The sequence below is a fragment of the Poromitra crassiceps genome, assembly GCF_964638095.1.
Source record: "Poromitra crassiceps genome assembly, chromosome: 7".
In the NCBI taxonomy this organism is placed as follows: Eukaryota; Metazoa; Chordata; class Actinopteri; order Beryciformes; family Melamphaidae; genus Poromitra; species Poromitra crassiceps.
The window spans coordinates 48,691,409-48,706,073 of NC_139628.1; the positions used below are offsets into that span (position 1 = coordinate 48,691,409).

Here is a 14,665-nt window from a genome sequence, read left to right on the forward strand (position 1 = left end):
CCACAACCCTCCCCTGTATTTGCGAAAGTGTTTCCTCCCACAGAGGTGGAACTGGGTTACTATGGGGGCCACGCCCTCCCCCAGGGCCACTCACCGCAGAGTGAGAGTCAGTGCTATGTGTATGCTTTTTATATGTATGTATGATACCCTCAAGCAGGTGGGACAAGATAACGAAACAGGACAAACAAGACAATGCAACTTAAACAGACACGGTAGACAAACAATGTCTCCAAATTTGGCCATTTTCTTTTTATTTCACAAATGGATTTAGTGGGTACCCAAAAATAACTCGTGAAAGTTTCAGGTACTTTGGACCAGCGAAAGATGTTATATTACTGGGGCTGGTTGCACCAACTGGTCTTAACTATGCCTGGTCGTAACTCCTACGTCAGTCTTAGTTAAGACCAGTCTTTAGAGTGGACTTACGGCTGTTGCACCGACAGGGCTTACGTCTGGTCTTAAAGGAATAGTTTGACAGTTATTGAGAGTTGATTTGAGTTAATGAGTTATTAATTTGAGTTAGTGTGGACCAGTGATGTCACTGGTCCACACTTTAACACTCAATAACTGTCAAATTAAATGACAGACTTCAAAACCGTTTACAGTTTTCTGATATACTACTGATGTTCTAATGATACAAAGCTGGTTGAAAATGGGCGGAGTGTTCCTTTAACAATGCGCGTGCATGTGAAAGCACGGGAATGCCCACTGGAATGCGGCACGCGACCTGCTTAGAAGAGTGTGCTGACGCCAAATGACGCTGCATTATGGGTAGTCGGCTACTGTGGCTAATGCTAGCGGCTAACGTTACTTACTTTACATGGCAGTAAAACGCCACTGAATGACCAAATTGATTTAGCTTTTAACCATTTCGAGTAACACTGTTTCCATTCATACATACATACATACATACATAAGCATTGGTTAGTTGTTTATAACGTGACTATATTTAAAACGTTTACAACGTACTCCGGTTTCCGGTTTATAATTCGGGTCTGAATACAGCCAGAGTGCTGAGGGGTTGTAGCTATTGCGCAACACATAGGTGAAAACCATCTATACTGCACCCATGACTGCACCTTATGCCTACTCTGGACTAGGCGTAATATTTACGCCCGGTCTTAGTCAGAAGAAGGCTTAAGCCCTGTTGGTGCAATCGGCGTAGCGGTTAGGTCGTAAAGTTACGACCGACTTAGCTTAAGACCAGTCGTAAGACCATTTGGTGCAACCGGCCCCTGGTTATTAATGTTGTTATAACTATTACACTGTATATTAAAATGTGAATGTTTTTTCTTCCTTGTGAAAAATAGCTATAAAGCCTGAGCCTGCAGCAACAACAGAGCAGCCACCTACTAATTCTCTTCTGAAGTGCAGTATGAGGCGGTGGTGTTGGACGCTGGTGGGAGTGCTGGCCTTAATGGTTCTGCTCTTCCTGACCGCCCTCCTCTCTAACCACCTGGATTCCAGAGCTTGGCAGCCTAAGCCTAACCCTAAGCCTGGTCATGCCACAAAGAACTTGGGTTCTCACTCGGAGAGCGAGAGAGACACCTACGAGGACCACCCCAGTGCCACCCAGAGCCCCAAGGAGCTATGTCAACTGAGGGGTCAGGCCCGGCTGAGGACAGTGGATGGAACAGAGGAGCCCTTCTCCTCGCTGGGCTGGGCCGGGGTGGTGCCGCTCTCCCCCCTGGACCTACTCTATAGGTCCAGGGGGGAGAGCGGCCCCCGCAGCACCTTCAAGACTTGTGCTGTGGTGAGCTCAGCTGGTGCCATCCTGCACTCGGGACTGGGCAAAGAGATCGATACCCATGATGCAGTTCTGCGGTTCAATACTGCTCCTACAGAGGGATATGAGAAAGACGTGGGGACCAAAACCACTATTCGACTGTTCAACTCACAGGTTTTGGGCCTCCCTCGGCATCGATTCACGACAGGCTCCATCTACAAAAATGTGACTCTGGTGACATGGGCCTCTGCACCTCACCTGTCACCCGTCAACTTACGCAAGTGGTATGCTAAGCCAGGCTCCAACCTGTTTGGTCCGTACCTGGAGCGCCGGAAGCTCCGTCCTGCCCAGCCCTTCTACATCCTTCACCCCGGCTATTTGTGGCAACTCTGGGACGTGATTCAGCGCAACACTCAGGAGAAAATCTCCGTCCATTCACCCTCATCTGGCTTCTTGGGGATCCACCTGATGCTGACGCTGTGCGAGGAGGTGCACGTGTATGAATACATCCCCTCGGTGAGGAAGACCTCCCTGTGCCACTACCACGAGCGTGCCATTAGCATGGGCTGCACGTCGGGTTCCTGGCACCCGCTCCAGTACGAGAAGAGGCTGGTCCAGCGGGTCAACACGGGCCCCAAGAGGGACCTCGAGAGGGGACGCGTCACCCTTCCCGGCTTCAGCACCCTCAACTGTGAGCAGGGATTCCGCTAGGCCAGTGATTCGCAAACTGCGGGCCGTGGAGGTACTTGCAGGCGGGCCGCAAGTGATCTGCCAACACTCCCAATTTTTGTGGGCAATCAAATGTCTGTAGCAGGGTCATTTCTAAAGCTACAGTGGAGATCCTGTTATCAGAAGAAACTAGAAGACCTGAGGCATCCATTGCTACCAAGCAGCACACAATATGCCAGCTTGTTGGGAAGGGGACTGAACAACGCTCCAAACATAGGTTAAAATTAGGCAAGGGAAAACTATTTCAAAGGGGTGCGCTCACCACTCCACAGAGTCAGCTATGTATGTTTATTGAGAAAGCAAAGTGTCTTCTCGATAGAAATGGTTGTGTTGGAGCTGTCTTCCTTGATCTTAAAAGGGCCTTTGACACCGTTGACCACCAAGTACTACTAGCCAAGCTGTCCCGTTTCAACTTCTCGGCCCAGGCACTCATGAAATCCTATCTCTCCAACAGAAAGCAGTGTGTGGTGGTCACAGGTGTCAAATCCCCATTCTTAGACTGTCCAGTAGGGGTCCCCAAGGATCCATAATTGGACCAATTTTATTTTTATTTATATAGTAATGATTTCTTTGATGCCTGTATCAATTTCCATGCACAGTTGTACGTGGACGACGCCGTAATTTTCACGGCCGCAGCTAATGCTGCACAGGCTGCACAGGTCATGGTCCATGTACAGAACTGGCTCACGAACTCCTGTCTTCTTTTAAACACACAAAAAACTGTCTGTATGATGTTCACAAAGAAACTAATGGATGTCACACACTCTGGGGTGTTTCTGGAAGGAGAGGAGCTCGCCCTGGTGAACGAGTTCAAATACCTGGGAGTCATCCTGGACTCACAACTCTCCTTCAGGAAACGCATACAAAAGATGATTAATTCAGTCAAATATAACCTCGCAAACTTTAGGCAGATCACAAATTTACTGACTGACAATGCTGCCTTAATGTTTTTGCACTCCATGCCTTTTCCCCACCTCGACTACTGCTTAACGAGCTGGTCACTGTAAAACAGCACTTTAAGCCGATTGAATCTCTCTTCAAAAAAGCTCAAAAAATCTATGATAAAAAGCCACTCTCCTTTCACATTTGTAATGTCTTGAAAATGCACAATTTTCTAGATTTCGATAATTTTATTATGCAGCCCTGCTTTAGGCTATATATGGGGGTCATTCAAAATACTGTCAAAGATTCCGTTTTTGAGATACAATTCTGAGATTATGCACACTTCAACTACTGTGACAGCAAAATCTTGTCCATTTTTTCCGTTAAGAATCAAGCTTTATTTAGCAAGAATTTGCAGTAGCTGTTTACAGTACCGTTTACAGTAGAACATTTTGATGCGCTGTGGGCAAAATTTTTGATCAATTGAAAATCTGTCAGAATGTTTTGTCTAGGACAGTCTTACCGATGCAGATGCTGAAGTTTGGTGTTGTTTGAAGAAAAAATGTGGGAGTAGGGTTTAATTAGTTTTACAGTTTTTGCAGTTTTGCGGTCTTTAGACTTCATAATTGGCCATAGGTTGCAGTGTACAAAAGTTTCTCCTCATTTGGGTCCACATTTCGGTGAAAGTTGCAAAGTCGTAGCACATAGGCCTGATTTGTTATGAATTTTCAAAGTTTTAAACTTTAGACCGCCGCTGTAGCGCCACCATCAGGACTACTGTCACCAAATTCGCATCAACGAAGTTTGGCATGGGACTGGACCTTTGTGCAAACATTTGAGAAGAGAGTGGCGACTCTTGTCTGGTCCCCCGACCTAGGTTGAAGGATGATGACATGATCCCATTAGTCAAAACCGAGGCCATTGGATTAGCATACAACAGTTTCATTCATCCAATAAATGATGGACCAATTCCAAATCGCTCTAAGGTGTGAAACAAAAATGAAAATTCAACCTTGTCGAATGCATTTTCAGCATCCAGTGAAAAGACTACTGTAGGCTCTACATCCGTGATACTCAACTTGCGGCCCGAGGGCCACACAGGGGGCGCCCGCGGGCCCCATGTGGCCCGCGGGAATTGGATGGAATTGCAACAACAACAACAAAAATTACAGTGCACCTGAACGCAACATGCAAGATACCCACTGAATAAGTGTCCAAATGTTCATGCCATTCTGGCCAATACTCCACGTATGTACAGTATGTACTTAACTTAACTAACTTAACCTAACTAACTATCCGGTGTGCACAACATTGTCAGACTAAACTCCGGCTGACACCCCAAAAACCTACAATCCCCTACAGAAAAATGTATATTGTTTATTTATTAGCTGGCCCCTGGCCTTCTATCATTTCACGAAAGTGGCCCCCGGGCAAAGCAAGTTGAGTATCCCTGATGTACATCATTCCTAACATTCCACATAATGTGTAACAGCCTATGCAGGTTGGCAGCTGAGTTCCTTCCTTTCACAAACCCCAATTTTTGCTAAGATTTTCTCATCTATGTTAAGGAGGGAGATGGGTCTATAATTTCCACAATACTGAGGGTCTCTGCCTTTCTTCTGCAGAAGTGTAATAGTAGCAGATCTCAGGCTAGTAGGCAAACTGCCCTTCAGTAAGGAATCCTGATACACCTTTAACAGTCTTGGAGATATAACCTCACTGAATCGCTTATAGAAGTCCGGGGTAAACCCGTCTTCACCTGGTGCTTTCTCCAATTTAAGACTACGGATTGCAGAGTTTATTTCTTCAATAATAATGTCTCCTACCGAAAGCAAATTCTGACGACTTTGTTGTGCAGTCCTTAATAAATGAATCAGAATCTGATCTGAATCTGAATCTCCTTCTAGCGACTCCATTTGGTGTTCCAATAATGATGGTAATTCAATTGTAGAGAAGAATGCATCCAGTTTATCTTGGTCTATTGTTACTTGTGATGTGTATAGATCTTGATAGAATCTCGTGAAGATATTATTTATTTCCTTTTTGTCTGTTATAATGATGTCATCTTTAGTACGAATGGAGGGTATGATGTTTTGACTTTGTAACTGTTTCACCCTATTTGCTAATATTTTACCATACCATACCATACCATACCTTGCTCAAAATATTTTTGTTCGGTTCGAAACAGAACAAATTCTGCTTTGTTTTGAAATATATTGTTCATCTCATATTTACATATATTTAATTTCTTCCAAATTTCTGGGTCTGGATGTTGACTATGTTGATTTGTAAGTGTTTTGATTTCCCGATCTAATTCAATCAGCTTCTGTTTCTCTACTTTTTTTTATTTATTAATGAACTATGTTGTATAAGCCTGCCTCTTACATAGGCTTTACATGCATCCCACATTATGCCGCTATCATCTATTGAGCCCTCATTAAATTGCCAAAATTCTTTAATTACCGTTTTAATATATATACAGGAAGCTTCACTATTTAACATTGAGTTGTTACAGCGCCATCTTGGAGACTGCTGCACCCTCTCCTCTGATGAGATTACTAATTCAACTGGTGCATGATCTGACAATATAATATTGCCTATCCTGCTGTCAGCTACTTGACTCACCAGCGTATTTGGAATCAGGAAGTAGTCTATTCTGGAGTATGTAGAATGAGGATTTGAATAGAAAGTATATTCTTTTTCTTGAGGGTGCAGCAACCTCCAGATATCCACTACACCCAATTCGTTCAACAGTACATCCATCGCAATAGTCCCTTTGTTACTGGTATTTCTAGGCTGAGAAGATTTGTCCATCAATGTGTCTCTAACTAAATTGAGGTCCCCACCCGATAATTATGTTGTTGTTACCTAACTTGTTGACATGACGTGCCTCAAAACCAGTCATGTAGGCTATACATGTTGTTCTGGTGTTCACACCTGAACAGTGTGTCATTAAAACTATTAAAACTAGCTACCTTGATCGGAGAATAAAAGCTATGAGAAGAATCATGACAATCTTGTGCCAACGCCTGAACAGTCTGTAATTAAAACTGACAGCTAGTGTCATCAGAGATTAAAAGCTATGCGAAGAATCGTCACAATTGTGTGCAAACACCTGTACAGTGTTTGGATCTTGAAAGGATGCGCCTTCCCGGTGGTTTTTGGTGGTGCTAAACCAACATCAAGTTTAAAGCAAAGTACCAATGGCTGTACAGTGTGTTATTAAAACTGATGCAATGGCATCAGCATGATCAGAGAGATAACAATCAGAATGTGGTGACAGGCAACAGGTGACCAGATTTCTCTAATGAAAATCAGGGACATTTCCAGTTCTGCAGTCAAAATATCATGAACATGTGTTTTTGCTGGTGCAATTACTCAGGAAGACCGATAAATCTCTTTTTTTTATGAGAAGAGTTGATACTGTTAATATTGAATTGACATGAATATTGAGTGAGCCTTGACTCACTTGTTTTTTGTTTGTTTTTATTTATTTTTGTTGTGTTGTTTTTACTCCAATGCTTTTGGACTTTTATGTTTGTATTTTACGTGTTTGGACCCCAGGAAGAGTAGTCTCACCTTTGGTGTAGACTAATGGGGATCCACAATAAACAATTAAACAATAAACATATCCAGTTATCTATGAAATAAAAAAGAGGGACAACTCCGGTTTCATATATTTTGACCATGGTACTGTATGGTGCAGGTCGACTTACAGTATATCCCTCCAAAATATCACACTAACACCAACATCTTACCCCCAAGTGCAAGGGCAAATCTTTGCTAGTTTCTAGCCACTCAAAATCTCCCTTTTTGGCCAGCGCAAGCGGGCCCTATATCTGGCTTTGTCCAGTCCAATTTGCGTGCCGCTGCTCGTGGACGCTGTATCGCGCTGGCCATATGCTAGGTTCCAACGTTTTCTTTTAATTACCACTGGGTCGCTTAAACATGTGCTTTGATCTACTGACCCAGTGGTAATTAAAAAGGGAGGAAATAGATTTTGAGTGCTAGAAACTATAGCAAAGATGTCCTCTTGCACTTGGGTGTAAGATATGGCCCCAAGCCCTTGAGGAACACCATAGAAAAGAAAAGAAAAATCACGCTGTAATTTGATATCAAAAACTTTTGACATTAATGGAGATTGCACTAAATGAATAACAGCTGTAGCATGACATGGTTGGACCAATGGACGCCTTAGCTATTATAGTTTCATAATGCAACACATTCTCACTCCCAACTCGTCAAGCATCCGACATTATGCCCAGATCCCTAGTCGTCCCTTTCAGAAGAGAAAGCTGCCCCCTTCTCGTCAGAGAGCGACGATTGCGGGCGGACATATCATCTGCTGCATGCCATCCAGTCTGCTTAGAACACTGCATAGCTCAAACTAAGGGATTCAAAGCATGTAGGCCACTGTATTATCCACACTCTATCTATTAGCATACAGCATCAGCATTGATTAGTTAACATTATTATTAATAGACCTTTCCTTAATGTTAATACACACAAAAATAAAGATTGTTCACAAGTCCCAAATCTCAAGTCAAGTCTGAAGTCTTTGAGGAAAAGTCTCAAGTCTAGCCTCAAGTCACTGTGCGTGAGTTAAGTGCGACTCACGTCCAAGTCTCCAGTCCAAGTCCCCATCTCTGGGCACTGATGACATCATCAGGGCCCACATTTTGGTGAAAGTTGCAAAGCCGTAGCACGTATGCCTGATTTGTTATGAATTTTCAAAGTTTGACAATTAGACGGTCGCTGAAGCGCCACCATCAGGACTATTGGCGCCACATTCGCGTCGAAAAATTTGTGCAAAGTTTGGTTTATTTTCATACATGGGAAGTCCAACTTCCCGGGAGAAGAAGAAGAAGAATACAGGCAAATATAATAAGTGGCCCTGCCGCTTCGCTGGCCCGGCCACTAACTAGAACAAAAAGAACTAGAGCAAGAAGACACAAAATAAAATCTCAGTCCAAACCTTTAGCTGCATGAACTTCTGGAGAGGCTCATACCACAACAGTAGAACTAGGCCGGATGGAACCGCCCCGCATAGGAAGGTACTGTCTGTGTATGGGTTCCTTGCTGACAGAGAGGGAGAGAGAGAGAGAGAGAGACACTTGTATACTGCATTGGAGTGTGTGGTTGATTGACTGATTAGACATAACAGTGCATGGAGGGTAGTTTCTAGCTTCTAGTCCACTCACCTACACTGCACCTCCTACAGCCTTTGGTGTCGGGGATCTTCACAGAGATGGCGTACTTCCTGCTGATGGAGAGTCAACACCGTCACACTTTCATGTATGCTACACAATAAGACCTAACAAACACCATACACCTCAATTATGCACTAATATAATGCTGTATTAGACCCAAAATATAATATTTTAGACACACCTTTCCTAATGAGTTTATGCTCTCAATCGCTAGCTGCTCCTCTCAGTGAAGCTACTCTACCTGTGGCCGATCCTGTCAGTGAAGCGGTTGGAGCCGAGGGACAGGCTGCCGTGTCTCTTCTGGAGGTGTCCCCTCTGCTCAAACAGAGCCGTCAGACTGTGGGAGTACAGTTGGCACGACTTCCCTGCAGCGGGGACAGGCTGTTAGAAGCAGTGTTGCAGTCAAGTCACTATATCTGCAGTCCAAGTCGAGTCTCGAGTCGCCAGTGTTCGAGTCAGAGTCCAGGTCCAAGTCACCAAAGAAGAGTCAGAGTCGAGTCGAGAGCGAAGTCCACATTACCTGAGTCCGAGTCCGGAGTTACTGAACATGAGTGTGAAACTGTGAATCCACATGTAGGTGGAACACATGTGTCTGCCCTTGCACAAAATTTAATGATGTCACAATATTATGCCAAATTATTACAAAAAACTATCAATTAACAAGTCAGAGTCCTCGTCTCCAACTTCCGAGTCCGAATGCATGAATGTTCAAGTCCAAGTTGAGTCACAAGTCCTGAAAATGTGTCCAGGACTCGGACCCTAGTCGGACTTGGATTCGACTACAACACTGGTTACAGTGGAGGGAAACCACAGCTCATATATAGACGGTTTTCACAGAATTGTGTTGCTAGGGAACAGTTTGAAACCTAGCTAGGTGTGATTTAGAATGTTTATGTTGTCAAGTTAAAAGTCTTTTCTGACAGAACCAGCATCTGAGCGGACGTCTTACCTGAGACGGACATCAGCACGTTGTTCATCACATACAGCCACGTACATCTCTGAGGCAGCTTCTGTGGAAAGAGAATCCATACACTCAAATCTGCACTTTACCATGTGAGAAACATGATATACTACTTACACATGACATAGGCTACTATACACACATGACATACTACAGACATAACGTTACACACATGACGTACTACACACAACATACTACACACACATTATATACTACACACATCTGCACACCTAGACTATTCACTAGAGCTGCAACGATTAATCCATTAGTTGTCAATGATTCAATTAATCACCAGCTATTTTGCTAATCGATTAAATGATTTGAGTAACTTCTGTGGTTGCAGCTTCTAATTTAATATTTTCTGGTTTCTTTACTCCTCTACTGTATGACAGTAAATTGAGGATGTCATGGCTTTGGGGGGAAAGTGATCGACATTTTTCACCATTTTCTGACATTTTATAGACCAAACTAATCGATTAATCGAGAATGAAAATATTAGTTGTTCACATCATGAATTACGTTAATCTACATCGGTAAATGGAATATATTTGATAAGGCGGATAGTCTGTTTGCATACCTCTGTATGGACCTGCTAAGAATCCAATCCTTATTGATAATCAAATTTTCTTTGCGGTGTCCTATTTTCAACAAACCCATTTAAGTTTAACCTTGACTTACATGTGTGTAGTAGCCTCGAGCTTTAAATGCTACTTAAGAGAATATAATGTAACATCTATTTGATGTTTTTATTTATTTTATGTTCTCCTATACAATAGTTATATTGTAGCATTTTTTTCCTGTAATATGTAGCGCTGTGTGGCTAAGTGTCCTTCTTAGACTGCCTTGCATTTGCACTTATCGGCCATGGCCTCTAATGCACTTTAAACTACACTGACACTTTTGAACTGAACTGCTACTTTGTACTACGTTGTGGTCTATTGTCTCCATTTTTGTTTTTATCGTTTTTATGGTCTTTTTATGGTTTTTATGGTTTTTATGGTCTATTTGTGTCTGCACTTTGTTTTCATGTTTTTATCTCGAGTCTTGTGTGATTTTATGACTGTTTTATGTTTATGCTCTGCTGCAAGCCAAAGTGCCCTTCTGGGACATATGAATAAACTTGAACTTGATGTCACAGGGGAATTATGGTACAAGTGAGAAATGAGAATATGGTGAATAAACAGATCAGTCCTTTTTCTTACCTTCTCTAGTGTGTCTTCATGAAGTTCATGGAGGTTGAGTGTGTAGATGCCCTCCTCTGCCCCAAGAATAAGATACTGATCTAAGATGGAAAACAGATGATTTGTTAAAGGCAACAGGTCATTTTTTTCCATATCACAAATACTCCTTTCAGACCGAGTCCAACCAGGGTTATTCCCAGGTTGATTTTGTGTCTGAAAGGGTTAACCCACGTTGCCCGACTCGGCTTGGCGGCGACCCCGTCAGACATGGGTAGGACAAGGTTTGATTTCTAACAGCCGGGGCGGGACAAACCAATCTCATTGGTTAAGAATGGGTGCCCGGCCAGTCGACGTAATTGTCTGTAAAACTGATAAATAAGACCAGCACACATACAGTTGACACTAGGGATGGGCATGATTAATTGATAATCGATCAATAATCGATTGTTAAGAATGACTCAGCCTGGGCCTCCCGATGGTTCACCTGGTAGAACGTGTACCATTAAGGCTTAGTCCTTCACACAGTCGACCCGGGTTCGAATCCTTTGCCCTCTTTCCTGCTTTCCTGTCGCTCTCTAGGACATACTATCCTATCAAATAAAGGCAGAATGACCAAAAAAAAAATCTTAAAGAAAAAAGAAAAACAATGACTCAGCCTACCACCGCGGAGACCCAGGTTCAATTCCCGGCTCGGCCAGACATTCCTACAGACACAATTGGCCGTGTCTGCGGCGGGTGTGAAGCCGATGGGGTAGGATTCCTGGTCGCTGCACTAGTGCCTCCTCTGGTCGGTCGGGGCGCCTGTTCGGGGGGAGGGGAACTGGGGGAACAGCGTGATCCTCCCACGCTGCCGGTGAAACTACTCGCTGTCAGGTGAAAAGAAGCGGCTGGCGACTGCCCATGAATCAGAGGAAGCCTGTCCTATAGTCTACAACTCTCCCCAGATCGGCAGAGGGGGTGGAGCAACGACATAATATAAAAAGAATGACTCAACAATAACTTGGACAGGAGATTTTTGGCATTTACTCCTGTATTGGAACAAACACTCCTCACCCTTTGGAGTTTCAGGACAATCGCCTTACCTCTTGTCTTGGGAAAAATCCAGGTCACAGCACAGTGGATCTTCAGAGGACAACCGTTGAAGACTTTGGTGAAGCAGGCTCCCATCTGTAGAACCCAGCAGACCAACGGATTCACTCATAGTCTAGAGTAGGACATCTTTCAAAGTTCTAGCAAACGTTCCTTCTTTTAATGGTATCAACAAAAACATAAAATGTGTGATGATTAGAATGACTACAGTATACGTATTGAAATTTTCTGTGTCGGTGAGTCCAGCTTTCTCTGCTGTTTGGATTTTGCTCTCAGGCTGCTTTACCTAGTGAAACTTTCATCATGCAACTTGACAGTTACATGAAGCAATTAAAGGATAATCAGTCTCATGCAACACGTAGTTCATTTCACTCAAATTAGCTAAGCTAGATTGGAACTTTTCATCTGTCATAAACATTGTAAATCGCCTAAACATCTATGGATGGACTGGCTTAATTCTCAAAAGAGAGGGGGCCATATCATCGCAAAAGCAGTAATTTTGCATTTGTTTTGCGCTCAATTAACGCCGCACGCAATGCAAATTGTGGGCGTGCTGCACAAGCGCATTTGTATTCTCCCTGCCGCGATATTACCTCTACGCCCGTTATAATTGGGCGCGCATGGGGTAGGTGTGCCCCATGCGCGCCAAACCAGGCGTGTCCCCGCAAAATGCTTGCTTTCTGCTATCGTCAGAATGCCGCAAATTAATTGCGTGCACGCAATTTTAAGAGCACCTAATAGCAGCTCTTGACCAGCTCTTAGCGCAAAATCCCTTTAATTCAAGGAAAATCAATCAATCAATCAATCAATCAATAAATAGCCCATTGGCCACAACATTGTTTTGTTGACATGGATCAGCTGTTTGGCTAAATGAAAAACTTTAGCTTTACCAACCTTGCATGAAGTCTATGAGGATCATATCCTTCTGAAGTGTCCGAGACCATATTATCTTTTATTATTTTGTTCATTATGGTGATAAACCGTTGTCCATGTAAAGCCAGTCAACCCCAGAATTTAATTAAAAACTTGTCTAGTACAGCTTCACGCAAGCAAAGATACTTGTTGTTTGTTAGTTATAAGAGGAGTGAAATTGGAGAGTGTTACTTTGTACAGTAAGTTACATGCTATTAGACGTCACACTTACAAGGACTTGAGGAGTAGGAGGGAGTCCATGACAAACAGCTCTCTAGAAATGTAAAAAGGTTACACATGTAACAACAAAAGGGGGGTGATAATGACTGCATGATTTCAGATGAATTGTAAATCAGGATTGTTTGCTTGGTCTTTAAACTTACAGACGCACAGACTTTTAAAAGGGTCAAAACAAAATCAGTAGGACAAGGTTAGCAAACCACACAAGCCTATTGATGTGTAGATAAATCAGGGATGCACGATATTGGATTTTTTTCTTTGCTGATATCCTATATATATATATATATATATATATATATATCACTGATTCTTGAGAGTCGGGACAAAACATGTCCTACATAGAAAAGTCTAATTTATATTAAAAATCCAGAAATTCATCATGATTTCTATACCTACAAAGTTAAATCTAAAGGAACTGTGTATACCTATGTTATTTTTTTAGCACACATTTGTATCTTTTTTGAGGTAATTTGTTTAAATGTATGGTCTGTGGTTAGAAGATCCATGTTATTGTACTTGTCCTCAGCAAGAGGTCACAATATTGACCAGCCCAAAAAAACTAGAAGAAACTCTATAATTGTGAATACATATATATAAAATAAAAAATAAGGGGTATAAATATATAAAACAATGCATGAAATGAATGTCAAACAATATTTTCCATAAAAATCTCCCTATCAAAGTTGTGTCCTCAGTTTCTGTCAACTCTGTCAGACTTTTTTGTAAACCTTATTAAATCAGGGAATAGCATGGTCAGCTATATCCCTGAGGACCCCTTTTCACCTGTGCTGAATGCAACACTACCAAACATGCTCTGGTAAGTTTTAAATTTTTTGATATTTTAGACAAACAATGTCAATATTCCTATGGTCACAGCTGGACCATGTCAACACCATCTCTCCGTTATGATACGTTTTTTTTAAACCATAGTGGATTGAATTTAAGCATTTTAGTGAGGTTATTGAGACAGCTAGCAACTGATGAAAAACCAGCTTGCTGCTGTGTACAATACATGTTTTAGAGGGAAAATACATGCCCTTACGTCAACTCAGTCAGACATCAACTCTGTCAGGTTCTACGTCTGACAGAGTTGACGTGTAAGCTGATGGAGTTGACAAATCCACCTATAACCTCTTAATGTGCTAATATAATATTATTTGTGAACATAGTAAAGGATTAAAATGTTATTTCAGGGTTTTATTTACACATAAATGTACATTATATAGCATGTATTACATGATTTAACCATACTGTATAACCTACACTTCTGACTTGTAGAGCATGGGCAGGCTGTGGTCTGCTTATTATTGTGTAACTTTCCCAGCACTTATAATAAAAAAAGCCAGTGTGTAGATTTTTGCAACTACTGGTTGTGAAACTGAATATTACATTGAATGGTGGCCTCTGTAGAGGGACCCACTTCTATGGGCTAACTCTAATGTCAGGAAAATGCAACATTTCTTATTTTCATGGAATTATACTGGAACATGCTTGTGAATATTAGCCTATATTAAATTTCTGCAAAATCCATTACGTTCATTTTCATCACTAGATGTCACCAACTGCACCTTTAAAGATGTTACATCAATCAATCAATCAATCAATCAATCAATCAATCAATCAATCCAATCTATCAATGAATCGTGTCAAGTAAATTGAAATCTGATTCCATAGTCTTATTCTAATACATTTATCATTCCTTCAATTTGTATTGTAGGAAAGCATGGCCAGACAG

At 42.1% G+C, this 14,665-nt stretch overlaps 1 protein-coding gene and 1 pseudogene across 3 annotated transcripts in view; one reads left to right on the forward strand and one right to left on the reverse strand.

Annotated features, from left to right (window-relative positions):
* Nucleotides 1-14,665, reverse strand: part of map4k2 (mitogen-activated protein kinase kinase kinase kinase 2) — a 53,489-nt gene that overhangs the window by 7,089 nt on the left and 31,735 nt on the right. The window contains exons 20-26 of one of the 2 annotated variants that reach the window (XM_083640496.1): nt 12,923-12,964; nt 11,772-11,856; nt 10,711-10,790; nt 9,497-9,557; nt 8,789-8,912; nt 8,539-8,597; nt 8,313-8,416 (exon numbers count right to left, since the gene is read on the reverse strand). In XM_083640496.1, coding sequence (XP_083496622.1) covers nt 8,313-8,416; nt 8,539-8,597; nt 8,789-8,912; nt 9,497-9,557; nt 10,711-10,790; nt 11,772-11,856; nt 12,923-12,964 — 555 coding nt within the window. Of the gene's footprint in view, nt 1-8,312; nt 8,417-8,538; nt 8,601-8,788; nt 8,913-9,496; nt 9,558-10,710; nt 10,791-11,771; nt 11,857-12,922; nt 12,965-14,665 lie in introns of both variants that reach the window. The other variant, XM_083640495.1, reaches the window with a different exon arrangement.
* On the forward strand, nt 1,418-2,724 carry LOC310780247 (beta-galactoside alpha-2,6-sialyltransferase 2 pseudogene; annotated as a pseudogene). The gene has a single exon. The product of its transcript is annotated as a beta-galactoside alpha-2,6-sialyltransferase 2 pseudogene (transcript).